The sequence below is a fragment of the Quercus suber genome, unplaced genomic scaffold (assembly GCF_002906115.3).
Source record: "Quercus suber isolate HL8 unplaced genomic scaffold, Cork oak 2.0 scaffold_87, whole genome shotgun sequence".
NCBI classification, from domain to species: Eukaryota; Viridiplantae; Streptophyta; class Magnoliopsida; order Fagales; family Fagaceae; genus Quercus; species Quercus suber.
Window position 1 is genome coordinate 1243428 of NW_027069552.1, and position 21592 is coordinate 1265019.

General features: G+C 34.4%; 1 protein-coding gene across 1 annotated transcript; it reads left to right on the forward strand.

Moving 5' to 3' along the window:
* The first annotated feature begins 11915 nt into the window (after positions 1-11915).
* Positions 11916-21355, forward strand: LOC136067832 (nudix hydrolase 3-like). The gene is made up of 6 exons (XM_065774156.1): positions 11916-12152; positions 12258-12437; positions 14716-14793; positions 19513-19609; positions 20590-20723; positions 21088-21355. The coding sequence occupies exons 1-6, from the start codon at positions 12088-12090 to the stop codon at positions 21338-21340; spliced, it is 807 nt and encodes a 268-aa protein (XP_065630228.1). The 5' UTR covers positions 11916-12087; the 3' UTR covers positions 21341-21355.
* Positions 21356-21592: the final 237 nt, after the last annotated feature.

Consider the following 21592-nt stretch of genomic DNA (forward strand, 5'->3'; position numbering starts at 1 on the left):
TTACTAATGTGGCCAGCCTTGAATAACCAATTTCCATTAAACTTATCTCAAGGGGATATTTCATGTCTCTATAGAAAGAGATTATGGATTCCATCTTGAGAATATGTGTTCCCTCAACACTTCGTGTGGTTACCCAACATACTGAGGTTTTGACCTTTAAATTAGATCTTACTCCTGATATATCAAAGTAACCTATATTTCATGATCAGGTTCACTATCCTCTCAAGATTGAGAGTCTATGAAATTAGAAGTCATGAGATTAATTATTCATATAACAGTTATTAATTGAATAATTAATATCACAGTAGTCCAATTCAATATGCATATCAACACATCAACTAGAAGTCTCCACTTCCATGATCAAGACAAACCATCTTAGTTGATGCATTATAGTCTTCACAAATGAAACGCCCAATTTCATCACCGACTACGAACTATATTTTGAGTTTACAAGGAACTTGTAGTTTATATCTTCTGTGACTAAATCACATACAATGCATCTCAAGAATTATGATAATGTCCCATTAATTCATTTATAAATAGTCTCATATAATTAAACAATTTAATTATTTATAACATGCCAATAAATTGGATTTTAGGGGACAAACCCTAACAGTATCATCTTTGTAACCCATGGTCCAAGCCCATGGGATCTCGAATTGGTAGTAAGGGAGAAGTTGTTTGGCCAGTAGGGGAGTGACTTTTAGTGAAAGGAGGATCTTGAAGTTTTCCCTTGGTTAATGTATTTGCTTGGAATGCATAAACCAAAGGCCTAACTCAGTTCCTCCGTGTGCATAGCATCTCCCCACAACTTCCTCTTAGTTGTCCTTATCAATCAAAGTTGTCACCCATTACATTGAATATCCCACATATTCCTTTGACTTTCCAGGAAGGCATCTTCCAATTGTAGCTAAAGCCAAATATTCTTTTAAGCTATAATTTCTAAACTAAGCTAAAACTCTACCCAAGGAACTCTTTTAGATTCTGTCAGAGGATATGGTTTTACCCAACAGATCGAAGAGAACCTCGCTTGGAGTACCAAACCATGTCCACTATAAAAGGAACACCAAAGTATAGCAAAAGGGGGGGGGTGGGGAAGAGTTCCAAGGGAGTTCCAAAGGTCCAAGAGGATAATTTTTAGAGTTATAAGAGTTCAGCAAGGAGGAGAGGAAAAGAAAAAAGAAAAAAAAAACACCAAGGAGGAGGACTCCATCCTATATCCTTGAGATCTTTCAAAATATCACTTAGCCTCCAAAGAAACATGTGCAAAAACATGCACACATCAGATATTGCTTTCTGCCACAAAATCCTCCTCACTTGATTACCTTAGAAGGAAATGTCCAAGCAAAACTACTTGGACTTGAGTTCCAAATCCCACTAGACTTGTGCCAAAGCACTAAGTCTATGAGAATTGGGGCCAAGGACCTTATGGGTGACTCATTTATATGAAGTTCATTTACATATATGTATATGCTTTAGAATGTATATCCTAACTTGAAGAACTAACAATTATTTAAGGATATGTGTATTGTATAGTTGTTTTTATGCAGGACCTACAGAGGTAAAGAGAAATGACAAAAATCCATTGCATGGTAAGAATTAAGAATGGAGAAAGATCTAATGGTTCAAGGAACCAACATTTTGGGTTCCATGGATTAAAGACCTAGTACCCCTAGGAACCACGAACCCACGTCCTAGGAACACTGGTGGAGGAACCATGAACCCACGTCCTGGGAACCATTGGTGGAGGAACCATTGCAACATCTTTCCCACGTCCTGGGAACTGCTAGTAGAGGAACCACTACAACATCTTTTCCATGGAATCATCACGAAGAAACCAAGTGAAGGAACTCTTTTTTAAATTGTTCACACAATAAAAGATAAGTCTTAAATATTCTATTTTAATATTTTTCTCATTATGAACATTATGAATAATTATTTTACTCAACTCTTTGTCATTGTGAGCATTATGAATAATTATTTTACTCAACTCTTTGTCATTGTGAGCATTATGAATAATTATTTTACTTATTTCATAAGAGTAAAAGATCATTTTACGATATTAAAACACTTACAATGATATTTTATTGCTTAGGAAAAAAATCACATTTTTGCCTTGTGGAGCTCTATGTGACTTGTGCACAAACTGGTTCATATAAGTTGCCCAATAGGCCATGGAGAATTGGACCAATCCAACCAACAATCAAACGCCCATTCTTGGAGGCCCAGGATCCTTTGTCAACATTAGGTCTGGGTACCATCCAAAACAAGAACCCACAAAAGGTAATTAACCTAGCCCACTTTAGTAAAAAAAGGTTGGACAAATATTATAGCAACTTTTGAAAAGAAAACTGGAAAGGAATATCCTAGGGTGAAGTGTAAGCATAAGTGGGATGGGTTGAAGAAAGATTGGGTACTTTAGAATAAGTTGAAGAGAAGTGAAACTAAATTGAGATGAGATGTAGATGAAGGAACAATAGCTACAACCGATGAATGGTGGGAGAGGAAGCTAATGGTATGTTTTGTATAACTCATAGTATGTCTATTGTATTAGTAGATAAACCATTTACTAATTTGAGTTGTTCACATTTTCAAACTTGTAGGAGGTACCCGAGGCTACAAAATTTCAAGAGAAAGGATTGGAAAATGTTGACTGATTAGACGTCATGTTTAAGGACATTGTAGCCATTGGAGATTTAGCATGGCCCCCCAGTTTAGGTGTGTTACTTGATGATCTTGAAACACCTAAGAAGGGTTTAGCTGACACTTCTCCTGACTCATTTTCTCCAAATGACAATGACAATGATATTCATGAAGATCAAACTCCTAACCTCACACAACCACCTAACCCAACACTAGACAAAGGAAAGAGGTGAACTTTGCCATCATCCACACAAGGTAAAGGGAAGAAAGGAGGAACAACATTATAGTTGACACAACAACTTAGTCGTCATATATGTGATGTTGTGAAGTTAAGGAACTTAGCTTGTTCAATGAAGCCAAGTAGTACTATTCGTAATGTCATGGAACGTGTGTGCACCTTAGATGAAATTGGAAAGGGTTCCGAACTCTACTTCATGGCATCACGTATTTTTCAAAAACAAGAGAAGAGAGAGATGTTTGTCATGATGGGATAACCATATTTACAACTTTAGTTTCTACAAGAGAAGGCAAGATTGTTAGAGGAACACTAATTTGGCACTTAATTACCAAGTGAAAAGTTTATAAGAAGACAATTGCTTTAAAATGTGTTCTTTGTGAGGTTTTTCATGGTTTATTATTTTGTCCTTTGAATAATGTGGTTGTTTATGGTATTTTAACTTGTTGTGATATTTTAATAATTTTTTAATGGTTATTTTTTGAACATTTAAACATTTGCTTTATTGTGATTTATCTAATCGTTTGTTATCATATTTTAGGTGTCATTCATATGGATTACAATGATTATATTGACAATAGTGATGATGATCATTCTTATGATGAGGAAAATGATGAACATGATGATGATGATGAATTTTATGATCTTGTTGTTGCTGAATGCCATGCAGCAATATCGTATATGAAATATATTGATAAACAACCTTGTAGAGATTTTGAACAAATTGACTATATGTGAATGATGGATTGTTTGACAGGTAATAAAACAAAATGTCTCAAATTGTTTAGAATGAAGCCACGTGTTTTTCATCAATTGTGTAATGCTTTATAGCATACATATGGATTTTGGCACACAAGGCATATTAGGCTTGAAGGTATATGCTAAATGATACTTGGACAAGGAGCATGTAATAGGTTGGTTCAAGAAAGATTCCAACATTTTGGTGAGACTATACATAGACAAATTCATAGAGTTCTAAAATGCCTTAACATAATGTCAATGGATATCCTTAAGCCTTTTGACCCTACATTTAGTGTAGTTCCAAGACATATACAAAAGAATCCATTGTACATGCCACACTTTCAAGTATTCATTTCATGTATTCTAATTTGCTTCTAATATTTGTTAAGATTATTTCCTAAGTAACTAAAATTTATATTCTATTTTAGGACTGTATTGGTGTTATTGACGATACACATATTCAAGTTGTTATTGAAGACAACATGAAAGCTCCATATTATAATAGAAAGGTTGTGCCATCTTTTAATGTGAAGACAACATGCAATTTTGATTTACTTTTCATACTTGTTATGGCTAGATGGGAAGGTGTAGCACATGATACACGTATTTTCTTAGATGCTATCTATCGACAATCTACCAACTTTCCCAAAACATCACCGGGTATATAATATTTTTATATATTAAATATGTATGGAGAATGTTATTTATGTACATCTAATATATATATATATATATATATATATATATATATTTTTTTTTTTTACTATGAAAATATTATTTAGTTGATGCTGAATACCCTTACACTGTGTTTGGTTAGGGTGAATTTAGGGGGGATGGAAAACATAGGAAGGAAAATATGGTAGAAAACATTGTTTTCTCCTGTTTGGCAAAAGAGGGAAAATGGGAAATGAAGGAAAACCGGGAGAAAATTTTCTCTCCCAGGCCCACAAAATTCATCCTCCCAAATCGGGAGGAAAACGCTGGAGAGAAAGTGCTCTCACAGCACTTTTACAAAAATGCCCTCTCCAACGTCTACAACAACCCAGCGCAGCAAGAAGAAGGAAGCAGAAAATAACCACCAAACTCAGCACCACCACCAAACACCGCAACCTTGCACAAAAAATTAACCCAAAATCAACAGAAAATTAACCCAAAATAACAGAAAAGCAATTAGAAAAACCAACTCAAAATCACTGCCCAAAATCATCATCTATAATAAAAGCATAAAACTCAAATAGTAAAAGAAGAGGAGGAAAGAAAAAGATTCTCAAAAAAGGAAAAAAAAAATTACCATCAATCACCCTTTTCTTATAATCACAAGTCACAGCACTTTCGTTCACTTCACAATTTTTCCGAGCGTGGGCCAGAATTTTCAATCAAAAGCCAATGGAAACGAAAAAAAGAAAAAGAAAACACCCAGATATCATTTTATTTTTGACAAACCCATATTCATCCAAAAACTTTAGTCCAAATTCCATCTGGCCATCTACCCCCAACTCCTCACCAAAAAAAAAAAAAAAAAGGAAGAAGGAGAAGAAAGGGAGGCAGAGATAGAGATAAAAAGAGAAAGAGATAAGGTGTTATTACAAATCAGTAAAAAGGAGGAGGGTTTAGGTGGGGGTAGTTGGGAAATAATAGAAAAAGAGAAGGGAAATATTATTTTAATAAAAAAAGTGTGTATAATAGATAAATTGATATGGGTGTTTTGTAAAAATGATGGTGTAAAATAGAAAAAATAAAATTTTGTGTGTAAAATAGACGAAATTTTTTAAACAAACTGATGCGGTTACTCTTATCACTTTTGCCTCATTTCATCTTATCTTCACAGCACACCAACATCCAGAGGTCCAAGTTCTCTTCTCTCTCTTTTTTTTTTTTTTTTTCAACGTGACCTTGTACATTATTGTAATTTTTACATTATAATAATAAAAATAATAACATAAATATATATATATATATATGATGTGGTAAATTTTATATTATTTAATGAGTACAAATAAATCTATTTCTTAGCTATTATGTAACAAAGGTATAATAGTCAATTTATATAATATATATTTTCCATCATTCCCTTTTCTCTCCAACTAAACAAAAGAGTTTTTCACCCTCTTACTTTTCCACCCCTCCAACCAAACACACAAGAGAGAAAACTAAATATTTTCTATCCTCCCACTTTTCCATCCTCTCATAATTTTCCATCCTCCCAATTTTCCATCCCTCCAACCAAACGGACCCTTAAGGAAAGGATATTTGCCACCTTATACGGGACAAAGGTACCATCTTCAGATTTTCGATGAGCTGGTCAAGGGAATCACATAGAAGAGAGGTTTAACTATGTTCACTCATCATATAGAAGTGCAATTGAGCGAACTTTTGGAGTGTAGAAGAATAGATGGAAAATTTTGAAGGAAATGTCATCTTATGACATTTAAGACCAAAGAAACATTATGGTTGCTACTTGTGTTTTGCATAATTTTATTTTAAAAAAAAAACTGATAGGGAGAGGATGAGGGATTCAATTGGGATAAGCATGACTTGGACAGACCAAGAAGCATTAGTAGTGAAGAAGGTAGTAGCATACAAGCAAACATTGAGAATATACAAGATGAGGAGATGAAATTTATTTGTGACAAGATAACTCGGTCCATTTGTGGGTTGTAAACAATATTTTCATTTTAATATAATTATTGACCACGAACATTTTAATATAATTATTTTCCTAATCATTTTAATATCTTTCTCTTGATGAGTTTTTATTTATTTATTTATTTTAAATTTGATAAACTTCTCTCCATTAGTTTCAATAATGACAATATCATTATTGTTGTTATTATTAATGCAATTGTTAAGCTTAATTACATATTTTCAATAAAAAAAACATTTATTATAGGAAAAATGGTAAGATAACCTTAACAAAATAGTTAACTCATTTTTTGGAATTTACACCCAAAACTGCTATTTTTAAAAAGACAAAGTTTAGCTACAAAATTAGTTGTAGTCTAAAATTACAACCTTACTCAATAAAATAAAAATTATTACATATTTTGAAAATCTAATTATTGAATTGCATGTTCTTTACGCTTTTAATGCACATGTTAAATTTTGTGTCAATCAAATATTATTTACTATATGATTTATGAGTTTATATTTTATACATAATTTTTAGCTACAAAAACTTACAATTTAAACAATTTATTGATAACATAGCTATTGATTTTTAATTTTCTAGAAATTTTGCAAGTATGAAGGATATAAAAAGAAGATATCCAATGTTGGATTTGTCAAAATTCACCTCCAATAAAAAAAAATATTAAGTAAGGTGGTAACCTAAGGCTACAACTAAGTTTGTAACTAAATTTTATCTTTTTAAAAATTGACAAAGTTTAGTTACAAAATTGGTTGCAATTTAAGGCTACAACTTTACTCAATAAAATAAACATTACTACATATTTTGAAAATCTAACCGTTGAATTGCATATTCTTTATATTCTTAATACATATATCAAATTTTGTATCAATCATATATAATTTAATATATAATCTATAAACTTATATTTTAAGCAATTTTTTTTTTTGAGAAAATAGTAAGTCCATATTATTCAGCTAAAATAGAAAAATAAAAAAGGAATACATCCTCTAAATCACTAGGTAGTTCTTCTACCCATACATCATAATTTGTGGATAAAACCGCTCTCTTAGCTAAAGCATGAGCCAACTTATTACCTTCTCTTCTAACATGCTGAAAATAACAAGCTTGCAGAGAAGCCCCTTGATAGCACACATCCTCAATAACAGTCCCATACAAAGTATTGCAATGCTCCTTAGCTTTCAAAGCCTGAACCACCTTCAAACAATCACCCTCCACTACTACCTTGAAGACATTCAATTCTTTAGCAAACACAACTCTAAATGCAGCCAAAGCTTCAGTTGTTTCCATGGAATGAGGCAGCCCAATTTTCTAACTTAAGGCAGTGATAACATGACCAAAGCAATTCCTTATCACAATCCCTAGACCTGCATAACCCAACGAATCAAAAATGGCAGCATCATAATTGACTTTATAAAAATCATCTTCAGGCGGAACCTAACGAGCAAGAGGGCTTCTAATTCTCAGCCTAGCTTCTTGTTTATTAGCATAAAAAAATTCAACTACCAGAGCCTTTGCTCTTTCACCGATTTCATGTAGAGGCCACACAAATCGACTCATCTGTAAACAGTTGTGTCTCTACCATAAGCACCTCGCCATTGTAGAGAATAAGGCCACATGATACGTTGACCCTTTGCGCAACACTTCCTCTAAAAGATCAAAGAAACTTTGAAAGCCTTTTCTGTAGTATGGGACAAAATTGATATCCAACTTCGACATCACTTGAGCATGCTCACACAGCCACAAACTATGCAATATAGTCTCTTGAAAATCCCTACACAGCTCACAAGTATCTTCAACAAGCAGGTGCCGAGCTTTCAAGCTCTATTTTGTAGGCAAAGAATCTCTAGTAGCATGCCATATAAAATGGCGAATCCTATTTGGAGTTTGAATCTTCCAAATGCCCTTCCAAACCTGTTGAAATTCCTCTGAAGATGAAGTACTTGGTTCTTGGCAACTCACTTCATCCATCAACAGAAGGTAAGCACTCCTTAAAGGCCAGATCAATCGATCTTCAACACGCCCTTCACTAACAGGAATAGCCTTTATCAGCTCAGCTTCCCACAGCAAAAAGGTCCTCTCCAACAGCCCCGAATCCCAGATTTGCGTACCTAGATAAAACAGATCCTTAACATGCAAAACCGGTGAAGTAAGTCTAGGAGAAATAACCATACTATGGTCTTAAGCGGGTAGCCATCTATGACCCCAAACATCAATTTTACTTCCATCCCCAACTTTCCAAACAACCCTTTTATTAATTACATCACGAACTTGTAAGATACTCTGCCTTGCATATATTCCCAAATGGAAAATATTTTGCACTAAAAACCTTAAATACTAACATGTCCTTTTGATGTAATAACCTCCACACCTGTTTAGCAAGCAAAGCATTATTAAATTTCTAAATATCTCTAAAACCCATACCTCCCACAGATTTTGAAGAACAAAGCATACTCCATTTAACCTAGTGGATTTTCTTAGCATCACCTTGACCCCACCATAACTTGCGAATCAAGGCTTCAATATCTTTGCATAGGCTCACTGGAAGCTTGAAAAACACTCATGGAATATGTGGGAATAGCTTGAACCACTGCCTTGATCATCACCTTCTTCCCTGCTTGAGACAGTAGCTTTTCCTTCCACCCTTGCATTTTGGCCCAAATTCTTTCCTTAAGTTGGGTAAAACACGCTTTCTTTCCACGCCCAACAAAATAAGGGAGCCCCAAATACTTCTCATAATGTTGTATTGCTGGAACCTGTAGAGATAATTTAATAGCCTCATGTATCTGCACATCAGTATTTCTACTAAAAAATAAGGTAGTCTTTGTTTTATTAATCATTTGCTTGAAGCTACTTCATAATAAGATAGAAGTTCTTAAATCTTCTCACATTCGACCAAAGTAGACCTGCAAAACCACAAGCAATCATTTGTGAAAAAAAGGTGAGTAATCTTAAGCCCTCTTTTGCACAAGGAAAAACCCTGAATTTCCCCCTTCAAAGCTGCTCCCCTAATGATGGCATTCAACCCTCAGCACAAAATATAAACAGATAAGGTATTAGGGGATCTCCCAGTCTCAAACCTCTAGAAGGCTTAAACAAACCTTTAGGCTCACCATTCACCAAAATAGAATAAGACACAATCGTGATACACTTCATGATTAAAGCCACCAAAGACTCTCGGAAACCCATCCATAAAAGAATTTTTTCAAGAAACATCCATTTCACCCTGTCATAAGCCTTACTCATATCCAATTTAAGAGCCATGAAACCTGTTTTCCCCGTACAAGTATTTTTCATATGATTGAGGGACTCAAAGGCTATAAGAATATTATCAGTATTCAATCTGTCAGCAGTAAAAGCACTTTGAGCTTCTGAAATAATAGAATTCAGAAAATGTTTCAGACGATTTGCAATAACCTTACTAACAATTTTATAAATGACATTACACAAACTTATAGGCCTAAAATCAGTCACACGCTCAGGATTTTGAACTTTAGGGACAAGGGTGATAAAGTATGGTCAATGGATTTCAACAGTGAACCCGAATTTAAGCTAGACAATACTGCCTAAGAAATATCCCTCACTCCAATATGTTTGATAGAACAATAGGGGCATTCCATTTCGTCCTGGAGCTTTTAAGCATAAATTAAAACTACAAAAACTTAAAATTTAAACAATTTATTGATAACATAGTTGTTGATGTTTAATTTTCTAGAAATTTTGCAGGCATGGAGAATATAAGAAAAAGATATAATCTAATGGTGGATTTGTCAAAATCGTTTTCAATAAAAGGATATTGAATAAGATTGTAGACCAATTACATAACTAAATGTTTAACTTATCCTTTTAAAATAACTTATCCAAATGTTTAACGTGGCTTTAAAAAAAAAATCAATTTTCACCGAACGCTTTACTTGTGATTTTTAAAATGGTGTTTAAATCGGACTTTTTGAAACAGCTTATCAAACAGTCTTACAAAATTACAATACTCTTTGAGCCTGTTTGGATTGGCATTTTCCTGGACAAAAACGCACGGTTTGACACAAAATGCAATATACACCATCGTTTGGTGAAACTGTTTCAGCTAAATCACGTTTACAAATCGCACAAATCTGCGGTTTCAAAGAAGCAGTATCTAATTACATTTTCAATATCGAGCAAACAGAACGTTTTCGCACCGCTATTTTTTTCGTTCAAAAAACCAAAAATACCCCAAATAGCTGGCTATATTATCCTTTTTTTTTTCTCTCTCTCTCTCTCTTTCAATAGTCACTCTTCACCAATTTCTCTCAGTAAGCTTTACTTCATTGAATTTCGGCCGATATATCAATTCTGGGCAGTACTGAAAAGAACATACCTTTTTACGTTTTAAACGATTTTTGCCGAATTCTGGCCGGTTAATGGCTACCAGACTGGTACAAAATTACACACAAAATGCTTCTTTCCCTCCCCTCATGCCAGTCATACTCTCTGCCTCCCTTCATTTCTAACTCCTCTTTACACTAACGATGAAGTCATGCCATTTGGTGGAGAGCGGCGGCACCGGTAAATATCCAGCAAGCTTCCTTGAGCAGGGGCCAAAGGTCGGAAGCTTTAAGTGAAAGAGAGAGTCTGAGGTGAAAGCTGGAGAGAGTTGTGGTGCAGCTGAAAGAGCCTAGGAAAATAACAAAAAATGTTTGATAGTGAAGTGAAGTGATAAGTTTAAACGTGTGAAGATGAGTGCTTCTTGGAAATTGCAATGACATGTAGGTTGTACTTGTAGGTCTTAGGCGTGTGATGTGGATTAGAGAAAGAAAAAGAAATTAATAAAGGTGGGAGGCAAATGACAATTTTTATTATCTCTGACTACTATCCCTTCTTTTTTATTATCTTTTTTTGGTCTTATACTTTTAACTCTAATGTTTTTTTTTTTTTAATAAACTTATAAGCTTAACAAGTTTAATTGCTTAACAAATTAACTTTTACCAAATAATTAAAGTTATAAATATGTAAATAATATTTATTTATTTTTAAAATATATACAAATAATATATATATATATTTAAAAATAGTGATAATCTCGAAACGGTACACTGGTATTGACTGGTACCAAAATATATCATTCTGCTGGTCAAACCGGTACAACTTCCGGTACAAAATTGACTCCCTTGGTGATATTTGAGATTTGGGCTTAATAAGTTTGACATATTAGTTGGAATATGAACTTATAATTATAAAATTATTTAAAATTTATATGGATTTTGATAAATAACCAACAATATATAAAAAATAGCTATAATCCGAAATGACATATCAAAATAGACCAGTACCGAAATATTCCGTTCCAATTGACAAACCGAAACGAGTTCCGAAACAGTATTCAAAACATTACAGGTAATCATATTCTTCTTTTATTATTCTTGAATTTTTAGAAACTAGTTTGTAATTTGAGTTTGGTCTTTAACGAAAGGACTTATTTTGATTACAGAAGAATTAAAATAGCCTTAACAATATAGTTAAGTCATTTTTTGAAATTTACACTCAAAATAGATATTTTTAAAATAGTTTATCCAAACAATTAATTTGACTTTAAAAATAAAAAATGCGTATTTTTATATTTTTATCTAACACTTATTTATAGTTTTTAAAATGTTACGCACATTTAAAAAACTCTAGATTTTAAAAAACAGCTTATACAAACACCCCTTTCTCTCTCCAATCATAGCAACCGGCCACCGCAAGACCCAACCAACCCAACTGACCCACAAGTTCGAGAGAGAGGGAGCTGTTGTTGGAGAAGCTCTTCTTCGGAAGGAGTTCAAAATCTTGATCGGAAATTGAAATGGCGGAAGAGCACCTCGACGTCCTCACCAAGTCGGGCCACAAAACTGGCATTTCCAAACCCAGGCACGCACGCCCCTTCTCAATCTCCTTTTTGGGGGGGGGGGTAATTGGCTAAATTAATTAATTAATTAATATTGGTCCGTATTGTATTATTGTATATGTATTTAGGGGAGATGTTCATCGAGATGGAGATTACCATCGAGCAGTTCACATGTGGATTTTTGCCGAAAATACTCAACAACTGCTTCTCCAGCGACGTGCTGACTGCAAAGATTCATGGCCAGGGTTATGGGATATATCCAGTGCTGGTCACATATCTGCTGGCGATTCATCGCTTGTAACAGCTCGGTAAAAGTCTTTTATACCCTTGGCCTTTAGAATTTCTTTTTCTTTTTTCTCTCCATGTTTTCCTGTTACTAATTTTTAGTTAAAACATTAGTTATAAACTCTACACCACCCCTTGCTTAATTGGAAATTGTCTACATTAATTATGCTGTTGGGTTGCAACTGAAAAGCAACATTTAGATGATAGTTAGTATATAATCGAGAGCTTGCTGTTGAATATTTTATATCCGTGTTTGAGCACTCTCATTGGATATATGTTCAATGTGATAGGATATTTTTTTGATGAGCAATAATGCTTCGTTGAAAAAGTAAATAATGAAATAGGACCTAAGTACACAGGCCATGTACAACGAGTCAATCAAAATTTTACTTAAATCCTCTAAAGACACAAGAGAATGGCTACTATAAGCAGCCAACCACTCCAACATAAACGTGATAGGATGATTTTAGATTGTCTGATTCATAGTTTTTGGTTAAGCCTTGTTCCACTAAATGTTTCAGAACCTAGCTGTTCACAAGTCAGCTTTCTTAGGGGATATATCAATTGATGAACGTGAATCTCTTGTTTCATTAGTGAGGGCATGTGTGATGTATGGGATTGCTTGATGCTGGATGTAAGCTTGAATGGGATCTGATACCAATTTTTATGTAGGACTTAAGAATTTAGCACTCTCTTGATGAGATCTTGAAGGGTTTTGAGTAAGGATTGATGTTTAATGGTCTTGGTAAAGAAATATTGAATCTTGAGTATGTTGATGGCTGTTTGGTGTTGAAATAATGAATAGAACTTGAAATAAGATAGATGAAACACTAGGCAATTACACCTAGGCTTTCCTAAGCAATCACACATAGGTTGGAGAAGGAAATCACACCCTTAAATCTTAAAAGAAGCTGCTAAATTTAATTAGAATCAATCTCACTATGAATGACTAGGACTCTAACTAATCTATTCCTCAAATGACAAGGTTTACTAAAAAACAAAACTAAAAAGGGCTTAAGAACTTCTAAACGAATTAGGAAAGGACTCAAAATATAAAATAAAACTCATGGCTCCCTAGGGCAGCCCTTTACAGCCCATTCCAGAAAATCTGGAAATTACTAAAATACCCTATTTTATGAAACATTTATTAATACTATACCAACAACTTTCTAACCTTAATAACCTAGGGCCTGTGTGAATTGAGGGAGGAGGGAAGGGAGTGGAGGGATGTAGAGTAGAGTTGGCTGAAATAGGTTACTCTACTCTCCCTCCCTCCCCCTCAATCCAAATGGACCATTAATATTAAGACTCAATAATAACTAAAATAACTTATGAAAGGTGATAAGAAGGCCCTGCATCAAAACTAGACCACAATTCTAAAATTTTTGTGTATTTAATCTTGCTTATTTTTGAACTCTTCTTTACGGTCTCCATTAGTGCTTTTGTCTACAGATTTTTGGTAGGTGAGATTTTGCAATAATAGTTAGGTTAAACTGCACTTTACACAAATTATAAAAAAGATGCACTTTACACCTTCTAAGTTTGGGGTTGCTTCTAAATCAGTCCCTTAGCTTTAAAACTTGTAATTTATACTATCAAATGTTACAATGATATCAATGTGTCACTTCTGTCATCTCCCATTACAATTTTTCAGTTAATACATGCAAAACAATGTCTTTTTTACAAGAAAATAGGAAAAAAATTTGTAAAAATACATAATAAGGAAAAATAACTAATTAATCATTTTTTTTTTTTTGCAAGTACCATATTTACTTATTTGTTATCTCAACATTGTGACTTGTCTTAACTAATAGATAACTAGAAGGCTTCTAAATTGATAAAATTATCTCTAGTTACTTTGTATTGCAAAAAGCTTGAGTCATACATTAGCAGAGCAAAAGAAGATGAAGCAATTGTAGGAGAAAGAGGTTGATTTTTTTGTTTTGTTTTTGGTTTTGGTTTTGGTTTTTGGCACAATAAGGGAACTTTGCCTAGGTGGGCTTTGAACTTGAGCTCACCCCCTTGACCAGTGAAGCTTGTTTCATGTTCGTGCAGACATAGAGGAGTTGTCATTCTTGAATTCATTTGTGAAAAAGTTTTCATTTTGTCTTCATCCCCTTCCCCTTCCCTCTCTCTAAGGATTGCTTCTTGAACTGCCTATGTAGAGCATACTTATTTCTAATTAAGTAATTTATATTTCCTACTTCCGCCAAGTTGTTCCCTTCTTTTTCTTAACGCAGATATTATCTACAGCTTGATGAATTAGGCCTATCATTGAAATCATGTATGGTATGCTTTCAGGAGGGAACTTCAAGAAGAGCTTGGTATAGTCCTTCCAAAGGATGCATTTGAAATGATATTCATATTTCTTCAGGAGTGGTTAGTAGATCAAAACCCTTCTTCCTGTGGTGGCATTTAAGTTCCTTTGTGTAACAGATTTGAAAGTGAACCATCTTCTCTTACCGATGAAACTTATTATTATTTATGCAATTTTTTTGTTGTTTTCATTTGGAGCCATATATATATATTAAAGAAGTTTTTAGTATAAAATGGTCTGTTTTTGTTTCATGGCTTACTAAGCAGCCTATAATTCCCTTGAAAGGTTTTTTTTTTTTTTTGGGAAAGGGACCATTCAGGCAACTAGTTATATCTATAACTGTAGGGGGTGTTGAATATGACGAGAGGGTTCGCAAAGCAAAGAAAGCTGGTTAGGCCTAGAAAGCTAGGTTTTGTACTTCATATCTTACACTAAAATGCATTCATAAGCAAAAGTATAACCTAAGAGTAATGTTTACTCCTAAAAATGGGTTTGTGGTAAACGGATAAAGGAGGCAAGTTCTAAACTATAGTAAAAACTATTTTAATGCCTTCTTTTTGGAATAATATAGTCCATATTTTCAAAGTTATGAGTCCTCTTGTTTGAGTTCTTTGCGTTGTTGATAATGAGAGAAAATCAGTTATGTGTTACATATACGGGGAGATGATAGAGCCAAAGAAGTTATATGAAAATTTTTAATGAAATGAAGAAAGATTTGTAGATGTTTTAAAATCATTGATGAGAGATAGGAAGGCCAACCACATTGGCCTTTGCATGCAGTTTGTCATTTCTTGAATCCGAAGTTTTCCTATAACAATTTGTTAGGAGAGGATATACTATAGTGAATTGGTGTTGCATGTGCCGGTGTAGTGGGGAAGGGATGGACCACCTTTTGATTCATTGCACGGAGGCTTATCATTTGAGGTGTTTTGTTTTAAAATCTTTTGGTATTTACTGGGTCTTACTAGAGAGGGCGAGAGGTCTTTTATTTGGTTGGAGGGATTGGATGGGAAAGCACTCATCGAACATTTGGAATACGGTTTCGCTATGTTTGATGTGGATTATTTAGTGAGAGCGGAATAGGAGAACGTTTGAGGTTACGGAGAGAACAAGGTACTGGCTTCTGGCTTATTTTGTTGGTACTTTGTTTGATTGGTGTCGCACTTGGGGACTCACAAATAGAGATTCCATTCCAATGTTTATTGAATCTCTATCTTTTTGTGCACAACCTTTTGTATTTTTTGTAATTCTTTAGGCTACTTCATGTCTTTTTGCATGAAGTAGTCTCTTTTCAATAAAGTTTTATTACCTATCAAAAATGGGGGGAAAAACAGTCCTTACATCGAGTTTGATGAAGAAATTATATCAGATTTGTATCTTTGTATAAAAAGACTAGTTCCAAGTCATGAGATTCAAGATAAGATCACTCTTGAACTATCAATGTATAACTGCAACCTCACATTTGTGACATGGAGTAGCAGAAACTTGCCCATTTAAAATTTTCTACTGATAAAAATAGTCACATAGATACTTTAAGAGTGGTGATGTATTTGATGCAATTCATTTTTAAAGCTAGTCATTTACTAGTGCTTATGTTTATGTTGAATGATAAGTAGATCCTTTCACTTGTAACAGAAAGTTAGTTAGTTGATAGATTGTTAGTGATAAGTGCAATAGCCTATTAGTTAGTTAGAGATATTTGTTAGGCTTTGGCCAATCACATCGCAGACACATGGTAGGTTCCTGTAACTATCTTTCTAGCTAATTAGCGGCTTGTCTATGTATATAAATAAGTGAGGCTGCTTTCATTGTAACTAGTTGAATTTGAATCCAAGAAATCTACCTATGAGGTATTATTCCAATAGTGTATCTCTTGAAGAGCTAGTTCATTCTTTCTTTTTTCTAAGCAACTTAGCTTTTTAAAACATCTTTCATTTTCACTATTTTTCCTCCATTATAATTTGGTATTAGAGCTTGAGATCCTTAGGATTCAAGTTTGTTTGCAATTTGTTTCTTCTTTTTCTACCGTCAAGAACCTATCAAGATCCTATCTTGATTTCATTTTCTTATTCTCTACTAGTGAGCCTGAGAATTTGTGAAGATGGCACCAATAGTTTACAATAGAAGGAACAAGAAAGCTTCTGCATCACATGAACCTGAGGTGCAAGTTCATCCCAGGTAGCAGCCGCAACCACACCAAGAAGAACTCCAAGTGACATTGAAGCAGACTATGAGCTGCTAAGGGGGCAGCTTGCTGCCTTGACCGAGGAAGTGAGAAGAAACCAAGGTTATCATCCTAGAAATGATGATGAACCTACTGAAGATGCTGAAACTGACAGTCACAGCAACTTTAGTAACCCAATTGGCTAGCCTAGAGGAGGTGTTCCAAGGCAAGTGCCTGGTCCTCCAAGGGGAGAACCAAAATGGGAATCAAACTTCAAGATTGAGTTAGGAGGGGTAAAAGAAAGATCCAAGATTGATGCAAGATGAAGCAGAAAATGAGAAACCAGTTTCTTCCTTTCAATTTTATGCAGTCCTTGTACAAACAACTGCATAATTTGAAGCAACATGGCAGTGTGGAAGAGTATATAGAGGCATTTTATCAATTGGTAGCGCAAGTAGACCTGAATGAGAGCGAAGATCAAATGATTGCAAGGTTCTTGAGTGGTCTTAAACCATCAATTCAAGATGCCTTATCATTGCACCAACTGTGGTTTGTTTTTGAAGCTTACAATAGAGCCTTGATGTTTGAGAGGCAACTTTCAAGAAAAGCTTTTGTGCAGTTCCAAGCTTAGTGGTAATAGAAGTACCAAAGTCAGCACTCAAGGAAGGCAACTACTAATAGTGCACAACCTTTCAAGGTTGATAGTGCAGGCATGCCTTCAACTTCTGGTATAGTTAAACCAGTCCCTAAATCAGCATAAAGCTTTACATTTAGTGCTACAAGTGTGGAGAAGCTGGGCACAAGGCCACAAATTGCAAGAAAGGGGGAGTTATTGCTCGAGGCAAGGGTAAAGCTTTGATGATTGAAGGTTGTGAAGACTAGGAAGATGAAGAATTTCCAATATATGAAGAAGAAGAAGAAGAAATGTGTGATAGTGTATTGATAATTGAAGACAATAGAGGAGGGGAATGCATTCAAGAACCTGTATATGATCAATACGTAGAAGAAGAAGTAGATGCTCATATAGAGGAAGAAGAGGATTTATCATTAGTAACAAATGTCTTGCAAGTTCCAAAGAAAGAATGGAGAATGACGAGTGGCTTAGAAGAAGTAGTTAAAATATGGTGTCACAAGAAGTTTTTAACAATCTTGAATAGAATCAAGACCAACCCCAACCACAAAAGCTATCTTGCTTCAAGAAAGGAGGTGAAGTTAGAGATTCTAGAAAGTGCTTAGTGTTCTTAATTAATGACTTTAAAGATTACGTTCTTTGTGATGTGACAACCATGGATGTTTGCCATCTCTTACTTGGGTGTGAAAGAATATGTCCATATCAAACCATTTCGGGTGGAAGGAGCAACACATCCAGCTTATACAAGAAAGGAGATTGTTACACATTGCAGCCAAAGAAGGGGAAAGCTTGTCCCAAACCAATGGTCAAAATGAGGAAGGTTGGATGCAAGAGCATCTACATGGCTGCTTACACTTGCAGCCTTGACACAAAGCAGCAGTAGACCTTAATCTCTAGCATGATGCAGCAGCTTAATACAGCAAGTAATGAGAATGCAGATCAATGGAACTACCAGATCATATGCATATCTCCAACAGTTTCAATGTGCATCACTTGCTACCCTGTCATGCACCAAATCATCTTACAACTAGCCGCAATTGAGGACAAGTGTGTTCCAAAGAGGCATAGTCCTGATGTAGTTCATTTTTAAAGCTAGTCATTTACTAGTGCTTATGTTGTATGATAAGTAGATCCTTTCACTTGTAACAAAAAGTTAGTTAGTTGATAAATTTTTAGTGATAAGTGCAATAGCTTATTAGTTAGTTAGAGATGTTTGTTAGGCTTTGGCCAATCACATCGTAGCCACATGGTAGGTTCTTGTAATTAACTTTCTAGCTAATCAGCGGCTTGCCTATGTATCTATAAATAAGTGAGGTTGCCCTCATTGTAACTAGTTGAATTTGAATCCAAGAAATCTATGAGGTATTATTCCAAGAGTGTGTCTTTTGAAGTGCTAGTTCATTCATTCTTTTCTCTAAGCAACTTAGCTTTCTAAAACATCTTTCCTTTTCACTATTTTTCCTCCATTAGTATTCCTGCTTGACATGGAGTGGTTCTGACTTCCCCAAATGCATGTCAAACAATCTTAAACACGTCTAGACTTATTAGTGTCAAACATTTTTGAACATGGATATGTGGCTGACATCTGCTGGCACTTCTCTGTGAGAGGTAAATAATTGCACCTCCAATGAGGAAAAAAAAAAATGATTATAACAATTGAGAAGAGTGTATCATGTCAGTTATAATTTTATTAATGGATAAAAAGAGGGTTCCAGTTGATAGAAGAAGAAAGCTGTGTATATATTAACATGCATAAGCTTCACTGTACATGTTTACATGTGCACAGCGTGCATATGTGTGGCTAATTTTAACAATACATAATAAATTAGTGTTTTAATTATTAGAAAAGTGTTATATGTATATCTATATATGAATGAAATATCTGTTTTCAATATCATTTCTATGTATACATTACTTTTTGTAATCAGCAAGGACCTTAATCTGCTTTTACTTAAGTGACGTTTGGTTTACATTCTGAAAGTGCAGTGTCATAAATGATGGAAAATACATCAATAATGAATTTAATGATGTATACCTTGTCACAACTCTAGATCCGATCCCTCTGGGGGCCTTCACTCTTCAGGTAAGAAGTTTAATAATTATTGTCTGATGAAGTTTCAAATCAGTTGATGTTGTATTTTTTTTTTCTTTTGTCCTTACATAAATTCATGCATCATAATTTGTTTCTCAAGTCTTTATGCCTCATTCAAGTATCTTGGCTTCTTTAGTTAGATTTGTTGGTTATATTTAGGGATAAGCATATCGTAATGATTGTTGTTCATTCCGATGAAACAGTCAAATCAGTATTATGTTGCAGCTGTATACTTTGTATGCTGGTGACACAGTGGATTACATGACACATATACAAGTATACAACTGCCACATGGATGTTATGGGTAAATCTGGTTTTCTTAGATTCAGCATTATATACAGGTAATATTAACATGAATCCCATGGATAAGCAAGAGAGACCCATCAATGGTAGAATGCAGTTTTGACATTGTTTTTGGGGTGGACTGAACTGACTTGGTTTAGTCCGTCTTGACTTGAGGATATTATGTCTTAATAATTGGTGTGAGGCCCATCTTGTCTATAGTCATTGAATTGGGTATTGGATTTCAAGTAAGTTGAAAATATGCAAGTGTTTGTATATTATGTATGTTAGCTCCCAAAATATGTAGCATGGAAGCTGATCTATATTTTCCTTGATATCTCAAAGTCAACTTAGTCATTTCATGACATTGTCCATATGTGTATATGACTGTGTATTGAAAGGAAGAAAACAGAGTCAAAGAAAGGACATAATTCACTATTTATTTCAAACACAGTAATTCTTTCTTCTAGTAAGCATGTTGGTTTTTAGATAGAGTGATTTTGCAATAATATTCAGTGATACTTTTCTCCATTCTAAAAGTGATTTCTAGACCTCTTATCTTTTGCCTGGTGATCATATATAGAAAAGGACGTGCTTTAACAAGCAAATTCAGCTTTCTGTCATTTCACATGCATAATTTGATGGCCAGAAAATCTGATTGCATGTCTTTGCTTTCTCTCTAATGATAGGAATCAGAAGTCTCTGCTGTTAAATACATTTCTTATGAGGAGTATAGAAGCTTACTTGCTAAAGAAGATCCTGATTATGTTCCCTATGATGTAAATGTACAATATGGTCGACTTTTTGACATAATTGAACAGAGGTACGTTTTATAATCCCTATGGTGCCTAGCTCATGTCAAGATATAGGCTTTTTTTTTTTTTTTTTTTTTGAAGGGGGGGGGTGGGGGGACTGTAAGAAATAAGTTGATTAAGAAACCAGTGTGTCCAATATATTGGCTGATAAATTCCTATTTTTATCTCTTCTGAATTTTCAAATTCTTTTTTTTTTTTCCTGGTTTTTTACTGATATTTCATTTGTATATTGCAATATTTCGGCCATTGTAGATCTGGCCAATATCTAAAAGTGGAGAGAATTTAAACATGGGAGAAATCTGTCATCTATGTGAAAAAGACATTGTAATTATTCATTTTGTGCTTATTCTAGTTATTTAAATTTTATTAAAGGTACAAGGAAAACACTGTTGCACGAAGTTTGGCTCTACAGAAGCAACTCCGTCTTTATGCTTCTGTTTCACTCAATGCAGAGGTTGTTAATTTTTTGGAGTTTGTTACATCTATTATTCTCTTGCTATTATTGAAAGCATATTTGTTTGCCATTATTTCCTTCAATCCGTTATTTTCATTCAATTGGGATAAGCTATGCTTCTTATGCAATACCATGTTTACTATTTTGTTTGACCATGAACCTTTTAGCTGACAGTTACCAACTTGATACATGTCTAGACTTAAAGGGATCCTGAAGCTATTTAGTCTGACAGGGAAGTCGATGTGTTGCTCAAAATATTCATTGAATTATATCCTTAGAGCATCACCATCAGGTGTGCCAAATGGCAAATATTTGGCATTTGGCACATCAAACACCAAAAAACCCTTCTCATGAGGTGTGCCAAATCCTATAAATTTTGACACACGTGAACAGTACCGTTCCATCTTTGAAACGGTACAGACA

Bases quoted from the DNA above. Each gene is read 5' to 3' on its own strand.
- LOC136067832 (XM_065774156.1), top strand. From the start codon at position 12,088: ATGGCGGAAGAGCACCTCGACGTCCTCACCAAGTCGGGCCACAAAACT. The intron at 19,610-20,589 runs GTAAGAAGTTTA...CTCTAATGATAG, and splicing joins TGGGGGCCTTCACTCTTCAG to GAATCAGAAGTCTCTGCTGT. The intron at 20,724-21,087 runs GTACGTTTTATA...ATTTTATTAAAG, and splicing joins TTTGACATAATTGAACAGAG to GTACAAGGAAAACACTGTTG.